The sequence below is a fragment of the Fringilla coelebs genome (assembly GCF_963513975.1).
Source record: "Fringilla coelebs genome assembly, chromosome: 8".
Taxonomy (NCBI): domain Eukaryota; kingdom Metazoa; phylum Chordata; class Aves; order Passeriformes; family Fringillidae; genus Fringilla; species Fringilla coelebs.
In genome coordinates, this window is record NC_140066.1 from 29,348,025 (window position 1) to 29,367,621 (window position 19,597).

At 41.2% G+C, this 19,597-nt stretch overlaps 1 protein-coding gene across 10 annotated transcripts in view; it reads right to left on the reverse strand.

Moving 5' to 3' along the window:
- The window catches only part of ABLIM1 (actin binding LIM protein 1), a 192,337-nt gene that overhangs the window by 133,358 nt on the left and 39,382 nt on the right, over positions 1-19,597 (reverse strand). For 8 of the 10 annotated variants that reach the window (XR_014616346.1, XR_014616347.1, XR_014616348.1 and 5 more), the window contains exon 1: positions 11,911-12,053. The exons of 1 other annotated variant lie outside the window; for it this stretch is intronic. Coding sequence is in view for 1 of the 9 variants with exons in the window: in XM_084210467.1 (XP_084066593.1) it covers positions 11,911-11,950 (40 nt within the window). In the remaining 8 variants the exon portion in view is untranslated. Of the gene's footprint in view, positions 1-11,910; positions 12,054-14,126; positions 14,145-19,597 lie in introns of those variants that run through there. One more of the 10 variants, XR_014616345.1, reaches the window with a different exon arrangement.

Genomic DNA, 19,597 nt, shown 5'->3' on the forward strand with positions numbered 1-19,597 from the left:
GGACAGGCTTTGAAGAGGAGACTGCTTTATTTACTGTTTCCAAGAGAAAATACCATCTCATAAATCCAGACTTTGATCACGTATTATTACACATCTCTTATGAGGTCAATTACTTTATATTTTCCAAGTAGTATGGCTTTTTTATTATCTTGAAAACAAGTGTGCAATTACAGCTCTCCTTAAACAGCCATGCTCCTGGATTTTCTAACCTATGGAGAGCACACTGTAGGACAAGTCAGAATAAATCTGTACTAATTCTATTGGGGTGATGCTAATGTGCATTTGAAGAAGACCTGGCTCAATAGATACAGCAACTCCAGTTCTGCCTTAGAGTATCTTGTACCAGATCAGAGATCTCAGCAAATGCCACGTTTTAAGCATTCCTCAGAGGAAATGAAGCTTTGCAGCAATTTTTCATTCTCTCCCAGACTTCTCAACCTACTGACCTGCCCTCCACAGCCCCTCGGTGGAAGAGGCAGCTCTGAAAATCCAAAGGTGGTGAGGGTGGATCTCCATTCAGAGCTCAAAGCAGAGGGACAGCTCACAGGAGGGGCTGGATGGGCCAACCCAAGGATCCCTCACTCTGGGAGTGCCACTTGCTGCTGGGTGATGGGTGAAGGATGGTGACATCTGACGACAGCAGCGCCAACCATCTGACAGCCCTCTGACACCACCCAGCCCCACGGACACGTCAGGGTGGACTCTGCCCTCTGAGGAGAGGCAAACACACACACTGCCCAGACAATCATTCTGCTGCTCAAGTCAATCCTCAGAGGGCAGAAAGGTGAGCCCAGCTGGGGCAACACTTGCTGAAGCTTGGCTGCCTAATTCCCAGAAGAGAAGTTCCTCATGCAGGAGCTTGAACACACTGGTTTAAAGCTGACTCCCCGTTTTCTCTGTGCCCATGCTGACTCCAACCTCCAGCTCTGCTCACCAGGAGTTTCATTACACCAGCTCTTGCAGTACTAAATACTAAATACTCATACTAAACCAGTATGACCTGCACATCCACCACAGAAGCACTCAGCCTGTGACCACTGTAGGGGAGTCTGATCATCCTCCCAACAGTGCAGCACAATCCAGTGTCCTTCCACCAGCAAAACTGGTGGGGGACAAAGGATCGGGATTTAGTGATGCTACCATGTCACTGCAGAAACATCCTGCTTAATTAAAAATAAGATCCTCCTTCCCCTGAGACAGATTTCTCTAATGCTGCTCCTTTCCAGCCCTGGCTGTTGCAGCCACTTGTCTGAGAACTGCACCTTCAAATACCCCATGCCAGCTGTTCACAAAGCAGTATGATTTTTGGATAATTCTTTTTATTTTTTTTATAATTACAGTGTTTTTTCTCCAAAAGCCTCAATCCTGTCAATATGTAATATAAAGGGACAAGCAGTAGAAATAAGCAAAACAAGGCCAGGAAGCATCACAGAGGCTTCTGAGTCAGAGAAAGGACTGTTTGTAGCACATCCTTGTGTCCAAGGCAAAGGACAAGGCCTGAGACAGCCTCATACAACAGCTACTAAACACTTTTTGATTCAGTCTGACTCAAAAAGACAATGGCAATCTCCTACCACTTAAGCATTCAATTAAATGGTATAAGGCTGATTTCTGCTGTTCTTGCTGAAGAGAAAAGAAAAAGGCAGGAATCACAGGGGCACAACCCTGTCTTTATGTTTTGTGAAAGAAAGTCTGAGGAATCCAGGGCACTCACTCAGAGCTAGTGTTGAGGAAGGGTTCTCAGGATCTGCCAAGTAGCAAAACCTGTTTAAATCACTGCCAATTCAAAGCTGTGTCTAATCCAAGCAGTCAGAGCTGGGATCCCGAGCCTGCACAGAGCACAGTGTGAGGTATGGGCACTTTCCAGACTGACACTTTTCACAGGGGGCTGGCTGGATAGGAGACAGGAATTATGCAGAACAGCTACTTTAAATATTTTATCTCATTTCCAACTTTATAAATATTTTATTTATAAATATTTCCAGCTGTCTCAAGACCATTTCTTATCCAATCCCCTCTGAATTCACCACACCAATTGGCTGCCTGGATGATAAAAAATACATGCATGTTTCATATGCAACCAGGAATAGAAGCATCTCTACGAATACTCCAAGAACAGAAGTAACAAAGAAATTTTACTGCAATCCACAAATAAATTAAGAAACAGAACAGCAAGGAGTGAATAATGGTAAAAACCAGACACCACAGGCTAAATGCACAGAAGAGGAAATATCCCTCCATGTTTCAGAGAAGCACTGAGGATTAGACTTGCCCTTCAGCAGAAATGTGTAGTGCACTAATGCTGTCTTAATTTCTTCTGCCATCAGAGTTAAACTTCTTGCAAATGCATTTCAGTGTGATTTTAGTCTTGCATTGAAAGCAAAAAGCAGCCCAATCAGAAACCCAAGAAACTGAAGTCAGGCACACCAGTTCAGCAAAACCTAGCTGCAAAAAATAATCAAAACAAAAATACAGAAAACAGGGTAAAACAAAACAAAATTTTCCTTTTCCCTCACCATACCACTTCAGAAGGTAACACATCTATTACACAGGTAGATAGCCCCAAATAATGTTTCATGCATCTGTCCAAGGCAACAGGATTATCAGGATTACCTTCTCCATATAAGAACTCTCAAAGATATTGAGAGTAAGGAGAGGAAAAAAAGGCCCTTCATCTAAATGAAAAATGAGCAAGCATTCTATCTACTTTTACCATGAAATATACTTATCCAAGCAATAAAAAACTAAACCAACAAATGAGAGCAAAGAAAAGAAAAAAAATTCCAACATTCAAACACGCACACAGAAAAGAAGCAAAACTTTACTTGTGGTAAAATTACTCCACATATTCAGCTTTTTTGACACCCACTATTTACTGACTCAAGACTGCAGGCTGATGTACAAACACTCAGCTATTTACTGCAAACTTCATCCACATAATGAAGGCCAGAAAATCCACATGCACATCTTAATTTCTTTACCTAAGTGTCCAAAACAGGCAGTCATCTTCTGGGCATACTGACAGAAGCTCTTCACCCCATAGGGCTCCTCACCCAGGACCTGCTCACTCATGGCTTCAGCAAGAGCTGCCCCTCTCTGCAAAGTCAACCAACTACTGCTTGTTTAAGGCTGAAAAGAGATCTTCTTCTTCCAATTTATCTCCATTAATAATTCAGGTACTACATAAAATTTGCTGAGCTTTAAAAACCGGTAGTGCAAAGCTATTTTGTGGCTTTTGAAGCAATCATGTTTTAGTCCTTAAAAAGTATCTCAGCTATTTTATTCCAGTAGTTTACAGAAATTATTTTCAAATGGAAACAAAACCCATTCCCTTGCTGCACGAAATTCTGATGGGATTATGCTCAGGTTAGAGAGATAATCAAATGTCCCCCTAGCTTAAAGCCAGAAAGAGAATTACCACCACTACTAAAATGTGTTGTTTTGTACTGATTAGTGTTTTCACCAATGATATGGGCAGTGGGATGAAGTGCACCCAGTGAGGGTGGTGAAACACAGGCTGCCCAGAGGTGCTGGATGTCCCATCCCTGGAAACATTCCAGGCTCTGAGAAACCTGATCTAATGCAAGACATCCCTGCTCCCTGCAGAAGGGTTTGACCATGGGGCCATTAATGGTTCCCCCAAGCCAAACCTAACCCTTGGAATGCTGTGATTCTATGATACTCCTGCAGGCAGGCATGTCCACTGCTGTAGGAACACCACTGGCTCATCACATACTGCCATGCCCCACTCCTCAATGCTGTCCATCTCTGGAACCCCAGCAGAGCCCAGGCACAAACACCACTGTGTTTTCTGGAAACTTCCAGCACCCTACATTGTAGAAGAACTAAGGCACCACAGCCAGGGGCAACAGGAGCAGGGTATTTTCTCAGCTCACTCACTGGAGCATGAGGCCCATCTGATCTTGTTGTTTACCTGGCTGAGAAGAAAACACACAAGAGCTGACTCAGCAGTCCTGCTGCCAGACAGCTGCAGTGGCCACACATACCTGTCTCTGTTCTCCTCTGAGGAAATCCACCACCCACCACACCAAAGGCAATGACATCTACCTGGCCAAACACTGCAGAATGGCTTTGGCTGAGGTGGGGATGAGCAGTGAAGAACAAGTGCTCCTCACAAGCAAATATGCTCCAGGTACACTACACTTGTTTTCTGTCCTGCTTCCTCATTGCCACCATATCCACTCAAGAAAAAATGTTTAGCAGAGCTCATAGAAGTACTACTAGGCAGACACTTCAAAGATGCAAATTTTATTCAAAACAGACTGAAAAGCCTAGTTACTAATATTTAATATATTACTTCCTAGTTACTAACATTTAATATTACTTCAACAGTTCACTGTCTATAAAAGCATAAGATATAGCTAAAAAAACCAGCTATGGGGTTTTGGTATCTTTTATTGTGATAAAGGCTATGAAGAACCTGCAGAGGTGGGAATTATACAATCCACAGATCTCTGCCAAGTTGGTTTAATGGTTTAAACCCACACAAGGTTCTCTAAGGTAAGCTGGAGGAACAGAAAGACCACAAAGCCACAAGGCTTCTCTGTACTGGCAAAAAGAAAAAGTGACTAACTGAAATGGGCTAAAAAGGGCTAGCTCAGGTTAAAGTGATATCAAAGGTAAAAGGATCTGTGTTATAACCCAGCTGAGCAACACAATCAAGCATGAGTGTCCCATACAGGCTTCTTATCAAGCTGCCACATGACATTTTTTTCCACTGCTTTTACAACTGACCTTTAAGTAATCATTAGCCAAACTCCACCAAACGCCTCTTTCTGCAGCACACACATGCAAATTCAAGAACTGCCACAAAGTCTGTCCAGCCCATGAAGTCTGTCCATGTCTGTGTGAAAGGACAGAACCAAGTTCAGGTCTGAATAGGGTGTAGCTATGTTTGTGTCACTGTACTGAGTCAAACTTCTACTCTGAAAACCACCTGGGGATCTCTGCAGGTGGCACACTGAAAACCAGACCTGTTTTATACATCAACAGCAAGATCTGCATGCACAAGCCCTTCTGTTAAACTAACTTGGAAATGAGAAAGCAAATGTTATTTCATGTCCTGGTTTCTTGGTGTTCATTCCAAAACATACATGAAACATCACTTTGCCCTTTATTCCTGTTACAATTTGTAACCTACAAAAAACGCAAGAGAAAACACAACTGCATTTCTATCTCAGACTTAACTAAGACCACACTGTGACAATTTCCTTTCCCAACTGATGACATTTGCAAAATCTTTCAGCTGAATTAAAGCATTGTGCTGTGCTTCCTGTTATCAACCATGTATGATAACTTCCATGGCACATGAGCCTTTGGTAACAAAAGCCCGGCTTTGCAGAGCATTGTAAAGCTGGACAGGCAGCAGGACAAGCTCTTGGGAATGCTTTTCCCTTTGCTCTCTGCTCAGAAACTGAATCTGACTCACTTCCCCAATCCCCAACAACCACCAAGTTTATCCTTCAGTGAAGCAGCGAGCAGAAAGATTAAACAAACAAAAATATCCAAACAATACGCCTGAGATTACATCTAATGATCTTTTTCTTGGACAAAGGAGAGCAACACCAGACATCTACCTTCACATGAAATCACTAGCTGGCTGAAATGGTACAAAGAAAAACAGAACATAGAAAAAATCAATCACTAAATGAAATATTTAAATGACATAAGGGAAAAAAAGTCCTAATAATGTCAGCTAGTCTATCACCTCTGGAAGCCTTAACATAGGATTTGGGAAATATGCTGTCTCTGCACTCCCACAGACTTGCTGTTCATCCCTGAGCCATTCCCTTAATCTCTTTCATTGTATTTCCCCCTATCACTTTCCCCTCACAAGGGATTTGTAACAATAGGTACATTAAAGACTGAAGTTTTCAGATCCTGTGATAATGGAAACTATAGAAGTACCACAGATAACAACACTAGGGAGTGACTGGTCAGCATTAAAAAAGAGGTCATGTAAAGCACAGCTGAGTGCTTCTCCTTGATCATCATTACCTCCCAACTTCATTTGTATTTCTCAATGATTTTCCAGTAGATTGTATCCCTTATTTAACTATAAAAGTGCTCATTTTCCACAGAAAACCAAGTTATTAAGAAAGGCAAAGAGTTAATTCTGTACATCTTCTCCCATCTGGAAATTGCATTTTTAGTTATTCCTCCCCAAACAAGCAGAATCACTGTTACTGTGGTCACTGGGAGTACAAGAGTTAGGTTATGACAAAAGCCCTGATTCAACCAAAGGATATTTATCTTACTTAATCCATTCCAATGTTTATTTCAGAATAGTCGTGGAAAAAACCATCTCTGTTCACATCTATTTTCAGACATAAAATAACAGTGTGTGCATTAATGGATCTACCTATTGCATTATTAGAAGATGAGATGGCTCAGCATTTTATTTCCTGGCAGCACAAGGCTAATCTATTGATCTCCAATGTCAAGAACAGTGCACTATGGATTCTTACAGCAAAGCCAATCCTTTCTACTTACACATACAAAAAAAAGCCAAGTGTAATTGCTGACAACTGATGCCATTTCACAGGCAAGGTACAGTGAAAGCAATCTGAAATATAAATACAAAAACTGCTGCACCCCCAGGACTCTGCATGATTGACTCAGCAACACAATCCAAGTGCTTGTCTGTCCCCAAATTTGTAAATAATCCCACGACTTCTGTGGGGCTGAGCTCTATGCTTGAAGTCAAAGAGGTGCCTAAGCCACTCTAGGGAACAATTAGCCAAAAGGATCCTGGCAGAAGCTGGCAGCTCTTCAGGTCTTCAGTAGGAATCTTTTTTTTTACTCCTCAGCAATGTTTAGGTGTCTTTTATTTAAACAGAGCAAAGATTTTCAAGATTAATGTCATTCCTTTAATCATACTCTCTTCTTTACTTTTCCTTTCTTGAACTTTGACATTTTTCTTCTAGCTGAGAGAAGTAACTCCTTGTAACATCCTCTTCACAATGTAGACTTCATAGTAACTGAGACAGAAATATGTTGGGAAGCAAAAAGATCAAAGTTGAAACTTCAGAGATCTTTCATTCCTCAGTTTATTTCCTGTACCTTTGTAAAGAGTGACGTGTTTCAAGGATGACATCAAAGAAAGCACCACTCCTCTTGTTATGTGTTGAAATAAACTGGGTGTCATTACAGTCTCTTCTGACACGTCACACAATTACAGAAACATACATGGTAACTTTACTGAAATGCTGAATTTGAGTAAAGAATTACACCAGAAGAAAGCCTTCTCTAAATCACTGCAGGGCTTCCTGAACATGTTAATTTAACTTTGCCCATTGCCTCCTAACACTGATCTTCTGCTGTAGATGTAGCACCAACACACGTGATCAGAAGAATTAAATATTTCTCTTGCTGCATCTAATTCCCAAATCCTCCACCATCAAAGCCATTCTCAGAGCATGGCATAACTGTAAAAGAACTCCTGCAGTCACACTGCCCTCTTGTAGTACCAGTGAAGCTCTAAAAGAGAGTCCTTTGTACTATAAAAACTAATTTAAGCCCCTACCAGAAGCCAGTAGAAACTGTTTGTCAATGTCCATCACAACTAAGAATAGGAGGTTTACCTTTCTATATAGTGGAAAGTATGGCACTGCTGCAGGATGCCAGAAATGACATCAGATCAGTTCATCCACTGCCAACATTCCTCATAAAAGCAGCTTTAAATATGCTGTGTTGGCTAACCTTTGTTTCCTAATTAAATAAATCCTACTGCACTGTTGAACCTTCCTCTTGTGGTCAGCACTATCTTCTGGTTAAATCAGCTGCACACACACACAAGTGATCAAGAGCCCTGTTAAAAATGAAGAAACTGTCAGTTAAGCACAATTATCACCCTGTGAGCAGCCCACTTCTCTCACATTCTGTACTGTGGCAAAACTGAGGCAAGGACACATCTGAAAATACATTGATGGAACAGAAAAAAACACTTGGAATTTGTTCCCATTTATTAATGGCAGGAAATAACATACAGCACATGCCAACTAGTATTTGATGAAGAGAGGTTTTAATGCCCTTGGGTATTTCAGAGCTACACAAACACTTGCTTGTATTTTACTGATAGTTTAGTGGAGTCTCCTCAAACAAGAGCTGTAATCTGGCATCACCAGGAAAAGCAGCAGTCAGAGAAACACAGCAAACTCCCAGACACTACACTGAAAAGGAGAAAACATGCCCTGGATCTGGTGACAGGTACAGCTGGGTTTGCTCTTCACCAGTGCCACTCAACACAGGGCAAGCCACACGTCGGGATATTTCCCTGACATGCACGGTGCTGTGAAGCTGTGCCTATCAAATCCTTCCAGAGTTACTCAGAGACAGCACTAAATCAAGAGTCTTGATCTTGCAGTGCTGGTGGAGGGCACTCACAATCTAGCAAGCTGCAGTTCTGCAAGAGGAAGTAGGAAATATGGTATTACAATAGTGGGAAAAATCATTCCAGTGATATCATAAATTACTGAAATGGTGAATGAGCCAAATGGAGCCCCCCCAAAGAACTGAAGATCACTATTTTGACTGCTTGACTGATAGTACAAATACACTACTACCATAGTGTATTTGCAGCAATGATTTACTGCAGTATTTCTTCAGCAAGAATTTCTTGATCTTATCCTTCCACCGCAAGACCAAACGCCATAAATTAAGGTGGGGTTTTTTGAAGGTCTTATGTGTCATGGGCTACCAAGTAAAATCATTTTTCCAACAGCTGAACCTTGAACACAAGTAAGATTTCAATTAATTTTAAATTAATTGTAACTAGAACATAATATAAAGTCAAGATGGGCCTGGCCATCTTTGAGGGAGGATTTCTGCTGCATTCTTAGCCAACACTAGGGAGTCTCTGTATTTCCTGGTATTAAAAATACATGAAATATTGCATCTAGACAGTTACTTCATGCCTGAATGTAACTGAATGAGATGCCTTATTCTTCAGCTTCTGTAGAATGTAAACAACTATTAATAGTACACACTAGGAGGGTGGTTGGTTTGGGTTTTTAAGTGTAAACACTCCCTCAGCCTAGAGCAAAACTTAAGTTTCCTTTTATTTGTGTTGACGTTGCCACTGTGGTATTTGTTTAATACACAGATTTACCACTGACACAAATCAATGACCAAAAGAAAAAATCCTTTTTCTATGCAGTTCAGTTTCAAAATCCCTTCTGGTATTAACACTCTCTAGGCATCTTCAATTTTTTTAGTCAAGAGTTTTGCCTTGGTTTGATTGAGAAATAGTTCTGCAATTAAGAAGAGCTAAGCAATAACAAAAATAATTAAAGAAAGTAGGCAAACCAGCCAACCTGTCAGGTTGTGTGAACAAAAACTGATTGATGAACTCCTTTAAGCAGCACTAAGCACAATTTTCAGATGAATCAGTTAAAACACATGCTGATCACAACAGCATTTATCAGTAGAAAACCTTATGTTATAAACATATGTTATGCATATTTTCAGACTAAAACTAGTTGGCAGCTCCCAGTTATTTCCTCTTTAACTATGAATGAATTAGAAGATAATACACCATTTTGTAGTGATTTTCTGATGGTTATTGAGCTTCCCCCCCAACATTGATGCTTTCTTTGAAATCCAGATCCTCACAGTACTGTTCCTGGAGTCAGTTAATTGATTCTGAGCAAGCACAGAAAGTTCAGTTTTCCTGCTGCTTACTGGGCTATCATCAGAATGAGGTCAAGCCTTCACCTTGAAATGGACAGCTGACAGAGAGAATCAGGGGATCATTTTTCTAGAATGAGAAAAGCCAGCTTGTGAAACTGATTAAAAATAGAAGTCAAACTTAACAACCTGTTTTCATTACCAACTTCAATGAAATGACAAGCAATTATCTCTCTATATATTAGATTTCAAGACAGCTTCACTCCCCTCCTAACACGAGGGAAGAGAAAGTGCAAACACCTACAGAGCAGCAGGGAGAAGGATCAATTGTCTCCTCTGTGCTTTCTCAGTGTGGCAATCATGAATTTATCTCCTAGGACCCAGCAGAGAGAAGAGATTTCCATCCCCAGCCAGCAGATCACCAGCACCAACCAAAGCAGGCAGAGGTTCAAGCAAGGTTTTCCCAGTTCTCAGGGAGAGAAAAACAGAGATTCAGCCTAACCTCACCATAATGAGTACCCACAGGACCAGGGGATCACATATTCATTTGGTTAAATTCACATCATGGTGGGGTGTTTCCCACATCACAGCAACATCATAGAGTCAGAGAAACACAGAATCATTTTGGGTGGAAAGGATCTCCAGGATCATGGGGTGCAACTGTTAACCCAGCACTAACCATGGCCCCAAGTGTCACATCTGTGAATATACAGAAAGTGCTGATTTTAACCAAATGCTATTGCATTTTACACTATGGAGATTGATTTATATTAAAAATAAATTTAAAACAGTATTGTAAAAACAAATTAGGAAAGATATAGGGATGGAAAAAGGAATTTTGCACACCTAATTCAGCCCACATTGAGAGAATGAGCAGAAATAAAACTGCTATATCTAAATCAACACTAGGTTAGGTGTTTGGCCTACAAAGGCTAACTGGTAATGGATTAGAAAATAATTTTTTGTTGTTACAGTTGGTAGAAAATTTGAGTTGTATTATTCTGTTGTTTTGCTGTTTTTTTTTTTTAAGGTACAGGGACACTTTTCATAGAGAGGTGTACACAATTCTTCAATATGTCTATCTGTACATTTTTTAATCTCCAGACCCATCTGTTTATAAGAGACAAATACTGGATTAGACAATGCAAAGAAGAAAACAAGACTTTATTTCTTCTTCCTCTAACCCCTGAAATCAAATGGGCACCCCAAGGGTTTATCTGTCCAAGCATAGCAGAGAAAGCAACTACCCACACTTGTGTTCCCAAGAAAGCAAAATATATCTTTTTATACCTATGCCTCTCCCCCCTCCTTTATCTGAGCCTGTGGTATAAAAAAAGAGGAATGTTTACAAAGCAAACCAAGATTTGCAGCCTCTTGGAGGCAGAGAGTATTCCCTCTGCAGCACTCACCAACAAAACTGCACTGCATGTGCTTTAGGTGTGCAGGAGAGAAGTGCCTTGAGCCTCACCTGCTGCAGGTTGCTGCAGGTTGGCACCAGTGCAGCAGAGCCATCCCTGAGCCAGCAAAGGCAGCACAAGAGGCACTGAACAGCCAGCCCTCCTGCCTGCTGTGCAGGGACAGCAGCACGGACAGGCGGCTGCAGGACAGACAAGAACTTGTAGGTGTGCTCAGCCAGCAGCACCCAGATGGCACAGGGCTTCCTGAGGTTAAACACCACAGAAATCTGCCCTCAAAAGCACCTAACACTGACATCTTATCAGCTTTTCTTTCAAAGCATCAATCAGCAATGCTCTGAACTCTTGTGCCACCTGCCACTACAGAACTCTAAAAGCTCTTTTTGCAGAACTCACCCCACAGCACCAGCGTGCTGTCATCATCTTTAGCTAGAAAGTGGTAAACTTCAAAAGACAGCAGTGAATTATCTCTTACAAAAATACACAGGGAGTCAGAGCTGGATAAAAAGCCTGTTTAATTCCACTGAGTTGTGCTCTGCTCCCTATGCTCAGATATCCATTCCAGAGGAGCAGCACATGGGGACATGCACACACTGTTCAGCCAAGTAACAAAGTCCACTGTTCATAAAGCACACCAGGCTGGGGAGGTGTTTAGCTCTTAAATCAGTAAAGAAAAACAAACCAAAATAAAGAAACTGCTTTTCTTATCAGAAAGATCCCAATTTCAGTCCAACAGAAGTGTCTCAGCCTGATTTCCCTCTGTAAATCCAAGAACCAATGTCCTGTGGATGGGTTAACCTGTCATTTATCGTCAGAGATTTACACAGAGCAACAGTCCAGGACAAACCTTTGCCGTTTGCAGGGCTCTGATGTATTTCCAGTTCCATTTGTGCTCTCAGGCAGTGGCTCCTGCACCCCAAAAGCTACAGCCTCACACAGACAGATGGCAAGCTGGAGGAACAAGTGAGAGCCTCCAGAGGTGGCTCACTCTATGGCTCCACTCCTACTATTTCCTGGGTTGAACAGCATGAAAGGGAGTGGCCCGAGCAGAATAGGTGTGTCTGTGTTCCCAAACAGTTTAAAGGAAGAGTGAGTGTTTTCCTCTAGATATTATTCCATTACTCATCGAGACCTTGGTATGCTGTCTTTCAAACAATGACATGACTTACTGTTCTGACCATCTCAAATCAGCTGGTATTATTGATAACTTTCTTTTTCATACAAAAGGATCCTAACCAGCAGCCTTAAAGGTTGACTGCAACCAGAGGTGATTTTGTCCTGAGTCTGCTTTCTCTCTGTTTTACTCTGCATCTCATACCCACTCCACGGCTGCTGTTTCATGGCTATACTGCACCTGAACAAAGGAGGAAGAGCCTGTGAAAGAAACACTTTTACCATTTTCACACACACTCAGAACAGGGAAAACTGAAGTCCCAGGCATCTTCCCTCTGTTCCCACAACACCCCTCCCAGCAGAGGCAATTAGGCTGCCTGTAAGTGCAGACTTCCAGGCATTTCCTTCTACGCAGTTGCACATACCCAGAGACAAACTGTTCCTTGAGCAGCTGAATTAATGAATCTTTTTGTTCTGATTGATTTGCGTCCAACATCCTCGGCACCATCGGGTTTGCCCTACCTCCTTGTAACGTCCTCTTGGCAATACCATCCCCAGAATTACTTCCAGTTCCTTTCCATTTGTCTGCTTTCCCAGTTCCTTTCCATGTCCATTAAATCATCCCTAGAACCCTTAAGCTGTCTCCTTTAACTGCTTCAGAGTCTTTCTGAATTTCTGCTCTCACCTCCTGAGCTGCACATTCTCCTCTCTCACTCCTTCTCCCCTGTACCCATACTAATGGTTAGAACCTTGAAGATCTGTTCCCCTGGAAGGAGGAGAGAGGGAAAACTGAAAGAAAAGTTGTTTAACCCTAATTCAAGGAAATCTGACTGAAAAGCAGCCAAGCACAAGGTGCAGAAACTGACGACTTGCAACCTGAGGCCCTCTCTAGAACACACTTACTCTCCCCTGTATATTATTAAGGACTGATAGATGCTGCTGAAAAAAGAATCCCATTTTATCACTGAGATTTCACTTCAGATGACAAAAAAATTACCTCTTCTCCTCTAAACATGAATGAAAAGATGCCAGAAACACATAAAAACTTTTGGCTTCTTGGTTGGGAACTGCTAAACACGACCAAATTTTGGCCAGGTACTTTTATTCCCTCCTTCAGACGCTAAATCCTGAATTTCCTGGACTCCTGACTTCATTTTTCCCACAATGAATTGTCATCTCAGCCACTTGCTAAAAATACAGTCATTCAGATGCACAGACAAATGTAAACACAGGCACAGAACCTGGTCTCTCTACCTTTATTCTCAGGCTGACATTGTTCTCCTGCGGTTTTATAAATTTTATTTGCTGCCAAATTAAGTGGAGAGCAGGACAGGGTGTTTACTCCATTTGGACTTTAACATGCCTGACTGAAAATGAATAACTCATCAGAAACACTGCTTTCTTTCCATCCCCATTCTTCTTTTTAATAATCAAAGCACTCCACACTTTAATTACCATTACTAATCCTCTGACGTGTTAAGCAGATACAATTATTCTTGTTCCACAGACAAAAAATTAAAGTACTATATTCCCAAGAAGTGCTGACCACTAAAATTTATTTATTTTATTTACTCTGCTCCTAGATACAACTGCATGCTGTGTTTCTGTCCCAGATAAACTGGTGAAAAGGAGCTCCATTGGCTCAGAAATAAGGAGACAAGTTCCTCAAGTTCACCAGTGTGCTTTCTTCTGTAAACCACATTTATTATTTTTTGTTTAGGTGAAGAGGTGAAGAAGGAAGATGAGAATGATTCAATTCACATCTCCATTTTGTACAAGTCATCACACCCTCAGTACCTGGGTATTATTAGTACCTACAACATTAGACATCATATTCAAGGCAGCTATAACTACAAGTCATCTATTTGGCTGTTTATGTACAAAGCATCCCCTCTGTAACACAGATTATTGCATTTTCACTTTCATTTACGTTCAGTTAACCAATCATACCTTGCAGCTTTGTACACCGCCATCACTTCTCCTTGTTCAAGTTCTGAGTCCCAGCTCAGCACCTCCTGTTTCCTAAAGCTGAAGGTCCAGTCTCCAGGAATTTCAGAGTATTTGAAATCTGCCAGTGTGCTGCCATAAACACTGTATGTTGTTCTCATGCAAAAAAAAAAAAAAGCCATATAAATCTTGCCAAGTGACAAGACTTGGAAATAGTGCAGTGTATTATGCTCAGCAGAGATGTTTTTGTTGGCTATTAAAGCTCAGCTGAGACTTTCTGGCTGTTAGTTCTGCAGCAATTTCATTGGATTTAGCTTATTCCATCCTACACAGTTCTCAGGCTTATTGTAATTCCTACAAAGTGACTGAAGTAATCAATCCCTGTGCTGCAAGGGATACACAGAGCTACCCTGTTGCCAGAAAAACAAAAAGACAGCAGTGTTCTCTACAACTCCACCACACAAACCAACAATCTGACTGACATTTCTCGAATTTAAAGGTTCATTTGTACAATTTTCCTTTTTTTAATCACCCTTTTTTCTCCCTGCAGTCTTCACATAACCCAAACAGAAGCTCCCACAAACTACCTACTAGCAGAAAACCTACTAATCAAAAATGTTATCAGCCACTTCAGAAAACCAGGGATCCATGAATCAGCACACCCTCATGGCATCCAGTGGGGACAGGCAAGGCATCACAGCTTTTCCTTCAAGTTTCAAAAGAATTTCTTCCTAGATGACATTGGACCATCTCAGCTCAGCCTGGAAGATTTTATCCCTGTTGAGATATTCTTTCCATACCACAGAGGAGGAAAACACTGGGCAAACTGAGTGATCTTTCCAGGACAACAAATCTATGTGCCCAGCTTAGAAACTGAATCAAGGTCTCATGAATCCCAACCCAAAGGTCTAGCCATCACACCTCATGTTTGAAGAAAATTATTTATTAAAAAAAAAACCCAAAAACTTCAGGCTTTAAAGGATACCAATATGCTCCTACCAAAGGAAATGAACTTACCCTGTTCCCTCACAGTTGATCTTCTTATGTGTTCTCCCTTCAAGTCCCATACACTGGGAAATGCCCTGCACAGTCCCCGTGGGTGCCACAGCCTTTCACCAGAGCTGGCTCAAAAGGGACAGTGCCACAACCACCACACCACAGGAGCAAAATTACAAGCAGACTCTTCCTCACTATTTCAGCAAATAGTTTTCCTCACAACACGGGCTGACACTCCTGATTGCTGTTAATTCTTTTCATTTACAGTTTCCAGGGGTGATTCCTCCAGATTTTTTGCCCCATTCTTTGAAATTATTGCATCAGTTTTACTGTCTCTGCCTTGCAGCAGAAACAAATTTACAATAACTTCCTCAGAGCTGGCACACAGCAATTATTTTCAAGTGTAACTGCTTAGAACAAGTATTATGCCATGTCTCCTGTGCTCCAGAAAATAGAAACTTTACAGACATATAAAGTGCAGCCAAGCAAACACTCCTTTCTTGTGCATTTCTAATTGCATCCTAATTATAGCATTTTACATGCATTTATGTACCTTTCATCCTGGGGTATCCCAGAGCATTTTGTAAACTGTCACAGGGTTTTAAAAGGAAGCCTATATTAACCCAGAGCTACTCACACCAGACATCTCCAGAATCCAGTGCAGCAGCCTGTAGATAAATTCATTATGAGAGAGATTTGGGCCAACGGCAGAACACTGAATCTCTGTACTTAGGGAAAGACCCTCCCTCCCCCTTCAGCCATCATTTGAAATTCTTGCATATCCATTTCATTTGATGGTCTCGATGTTTTAAAACCATTAATTAACTTGTATTTTAATTCGTTAAGGCATAAACAAAGATCTAAAACCTGCAACAGGAAGTGCTTAAGGGAAACAGCTTTAGAACCAGGGCAAATACCCAGAGATCCTTCTAGATTCTCTCTCTCATTGCAGCAAAATGCTGATTTAGCTTTAGACTGCCTCCAGATCAGAGTTTAATAGCTACTAATGCACCTATTTTCCACATTGTTTTATCTAATTCCTTTTGGAATACATCCCTGCTTTTTATTAATCGACACTCTGAAGTAGTGAGCTCCATCCTCTATTCCAGCACTGTATGAAGAAATGCTTGCAAAAGAGCTTTTGTTTTGATTTGATTAGGTTGAGGCCAAAATATTTATATCCTCTGGAAAAAGAAGGAAAATAATTTCTCTACACGATTCTTCTGCACAAAGATTCTACAATATTTTATCATGTCCCTCAACACCGCTCAGTTTTACAGGTAAACAAACACAGGAGCTAATTTTTTCCAGCAAAATAATCTGAAACAAGGCTTCACATCTGCATGAACACAAGCTGTTTATTTTTAGACGTCTAATTTTAGGCAGCTCGTTTTAAAAATTCCACCCCTACAGACGCCAAGTTATTTTCCGAGGTCACACATGGAGGCAGCGACAGCCCTGGTGAAAAAGCCCAGGCATCCCTGTCCTCCCAGTCATTATCAGAAGGCAAAGAGAAGGGGTAAACTGCACACTCCCCAACATATCCACGCAGGAAGGAAGGAGACTGAGTCAATTCTGCTGGGATTTCAATCTGTGCTTGTCAGAAATACAGATATTCCAGTTGGGATGCACCGAGCTTTGAACAGTTTCTAGATTCAAATGGCAGCCTCCCATTACATGTCATTTCAAGATTTACTTAATTTGCCATTCCCTGAGCTAAGCTAAGTCTTTGTAAAGCCACAAAAACATGTAAGCTCCCTCTGCTTTTCCAGGATCCAAGGCAGCTTGGAAACTTGCTGATACTGATTGCTCTCCCCTGACTTGGCTTTAATTCAGGCGCCAGGCAACGGATCACAAATGGATAACATGAAGATAAAATATTTGGCAGACAATTGACTGTCACACGCTTTCTGTTGCCAAGAAACAAAACAGGATGTATTAGAATTATCTCATTAATTAACTTCTCTGTAATTCTATTTTTTATTGGCATCTTGTTGGTTAAGCAAATGGTTTTTCTTTCAGAAGGAAAGCATGCTAAGCCTAAAGACGTACTTTTAATACATCAGAGACTGGTATTTAACAGATCTTTACAATAAATAACTTTGGGCCAGATCCTCTGCTAGTTATAGCTGATTTTTCTTCCTGATACTACAAAAAAACCCTTTCTTTTTGAAAGAGATTAGGTTAGTGGAGAGATCAGTTTACATCAGCTGACAATCTGAATCCTAATTTTCTACCATCTCTTTTCCTTCAGCTTCAGGGAGTTACTAAATTATTTACTACAGGACTGAAATCATAATTTGTTGTTTCATTAATTGCTTTTAAGAAGTTCAGCACAGATTTTTTCAATGCTCCTAATTTTGATACAAGTTAGTTGCAACTCTGATCCACTTGCCAAACAGTTCTCCTGGAAAAGAAAAATATCCAGATTCTGTAAGTGGCAGAATAATGTTTACATCCTTAAATTTTTTCCAAGGAGGACTCCGCCTTTCAAGAATTCAGCTAAGACCTAAATGAAAGGCCTGGCTGGGGGATTAATTCACAATGAGTAATAGCTGTAATGATTGTCAGACAACAAAAAAATTGGTCTTTATTACGTTAATGTAATTGGTCTTCATTACATTAATAAAGCCTAGGTCTGTAAGCACTGCCCATGAAAAAAGCTTACTGATTCTCCCACAGGTATTTTGAACAAGTGAATGTTTGCTACAGCAAGTTAAACCAGACCAGAAATGCTGAAGACTATTTTCAGTGTGCACCTCTATGAGCAAAACAGCATTGTTTTGAGAAAGAAGGTGGTTTAAACAGTGCCTCCACTGTCTTCTTTAATGTCAGTGAAAACTTTTCTTATGCCCTGAATATTGTTCAGAGTGAGGCAGGGCTCTGTTTATGCCTGCAAAGAGATGAAGAAAAACAGGGAAGTAAACCCAATTTTCTCTGCAAATCCTGCATGAAAACGCAGACATTTCTAGCCCACAGCATAAACAGCGACAGGCAAAAGTCAATATTGCAAACCTTCTTCTTCAGCCTTAACAAAAGCAGCATCATGTGTGTCAGGATTTTCAGTACAACACATCACACAGGGCTGTCAGCTCAGGCTGTGACATGACCCACCAAGGTGTGAGCAATGCTCAGGGTTTGGGGTTCCTGAGGCTCTCCCCATCCTCAGCAGGCAGCTCCCACATCCTGTCTGTGAAATGGAGTTTGTGCAATTTAACAGTGTCTCTGTGACATTACATCCTTTGCAAGAAGGAAAAGAGAATGCTAAAGTCATCTTTGAAGTGAAGAGTTCACTGTTCTTTTGGGTAAGGAATTGAGGTGTGGGGCTGAGAGGAAAAGTGTCACATCCAGAGGGAAGGAGTGGCTGCAAGCTCCCAGTGTGTCACACCTGGCTGTCAGCAGGCACAGGCTGTAGCACCCCACAGCCCCCCACAGAACTGATGGAATTCCAGCCTAACTCTGATCAGGTTCTGAAGCAAGGTGGGAACTGGACTCTCATCCCAAGTTACAGACAACAGGACAAGAGGAAATGGTCTCAAGCTGTGCCAGGGAAGGTTTCCACTGGATGCCAGGAAAATGCTCCCCAGTGACAGGGCTGTCAGGCACAAGGGAAGGGAGGAGTCACCAACCCTGGAGGTGTTTAACAGAGCTGTGGATGTGGCACTCAGGGACATTGGTTTAGTGGTGGATGTGCTGGGTGACCAGTTGGACATGATGATCTTAAATGTCCTTTCCACTCTCTGATTCTATGGAACATTTACAAGTGCCATGGTGTAGGGATTAACTTTCCTTTAGCTCCTATACCAAATTCATTTATGGGATGTTCATAAACTTCTCTTGTCACAACTTCATCCATTATTGAAAATGGCCCTTTTTTCTCCCTTCAAAAATATCATACACTTTTTGAGGCATGGCCTGACAGGTGTGTTTCTTTTTGACTGAGCTAAAGTAACACATCCCTGTTTAGAGACCTACCCAGCACCATCCTGTCATCAAACAAGGCATCAGCATTCTTCTCTGTCATTCACACCCCAGTAAACTCCAACTGTACAGCAAAAATCCTTCTTTTTAGTCCCCAAGCACACAAAGGTCTCTTTCTAGGTAAAACTGAATTTCAACCAGTTTCTAGAATCCCCAAGACAGTTTTTGTTTGATTTAAGTGCAGATGCAGCTGATGGGAATATTAAAAATGAGAACAAATGAACAGTGTGGCCCAACAAAAAAAGAAGTTGTCTCTTCAATAACTTAGAATTGCTCAGATAAATCACAAATATATCTAAAGACCAGGGCTCAAAAATCTGCTAGAAGGGAAACAGCTCAAGCAGTTACAGGTTTTTATAGTCCTACATTTGCTTTAAGTATTAAGCACTGTTGATAGATAAGCATATTGGAAGAATTCAAAAGATGTTTTATAACTCTTTTTTTTTCTTTGCTGCAAGGCAATTTTTATCTCAGCCTGCTGGCTTATATTAAAAATT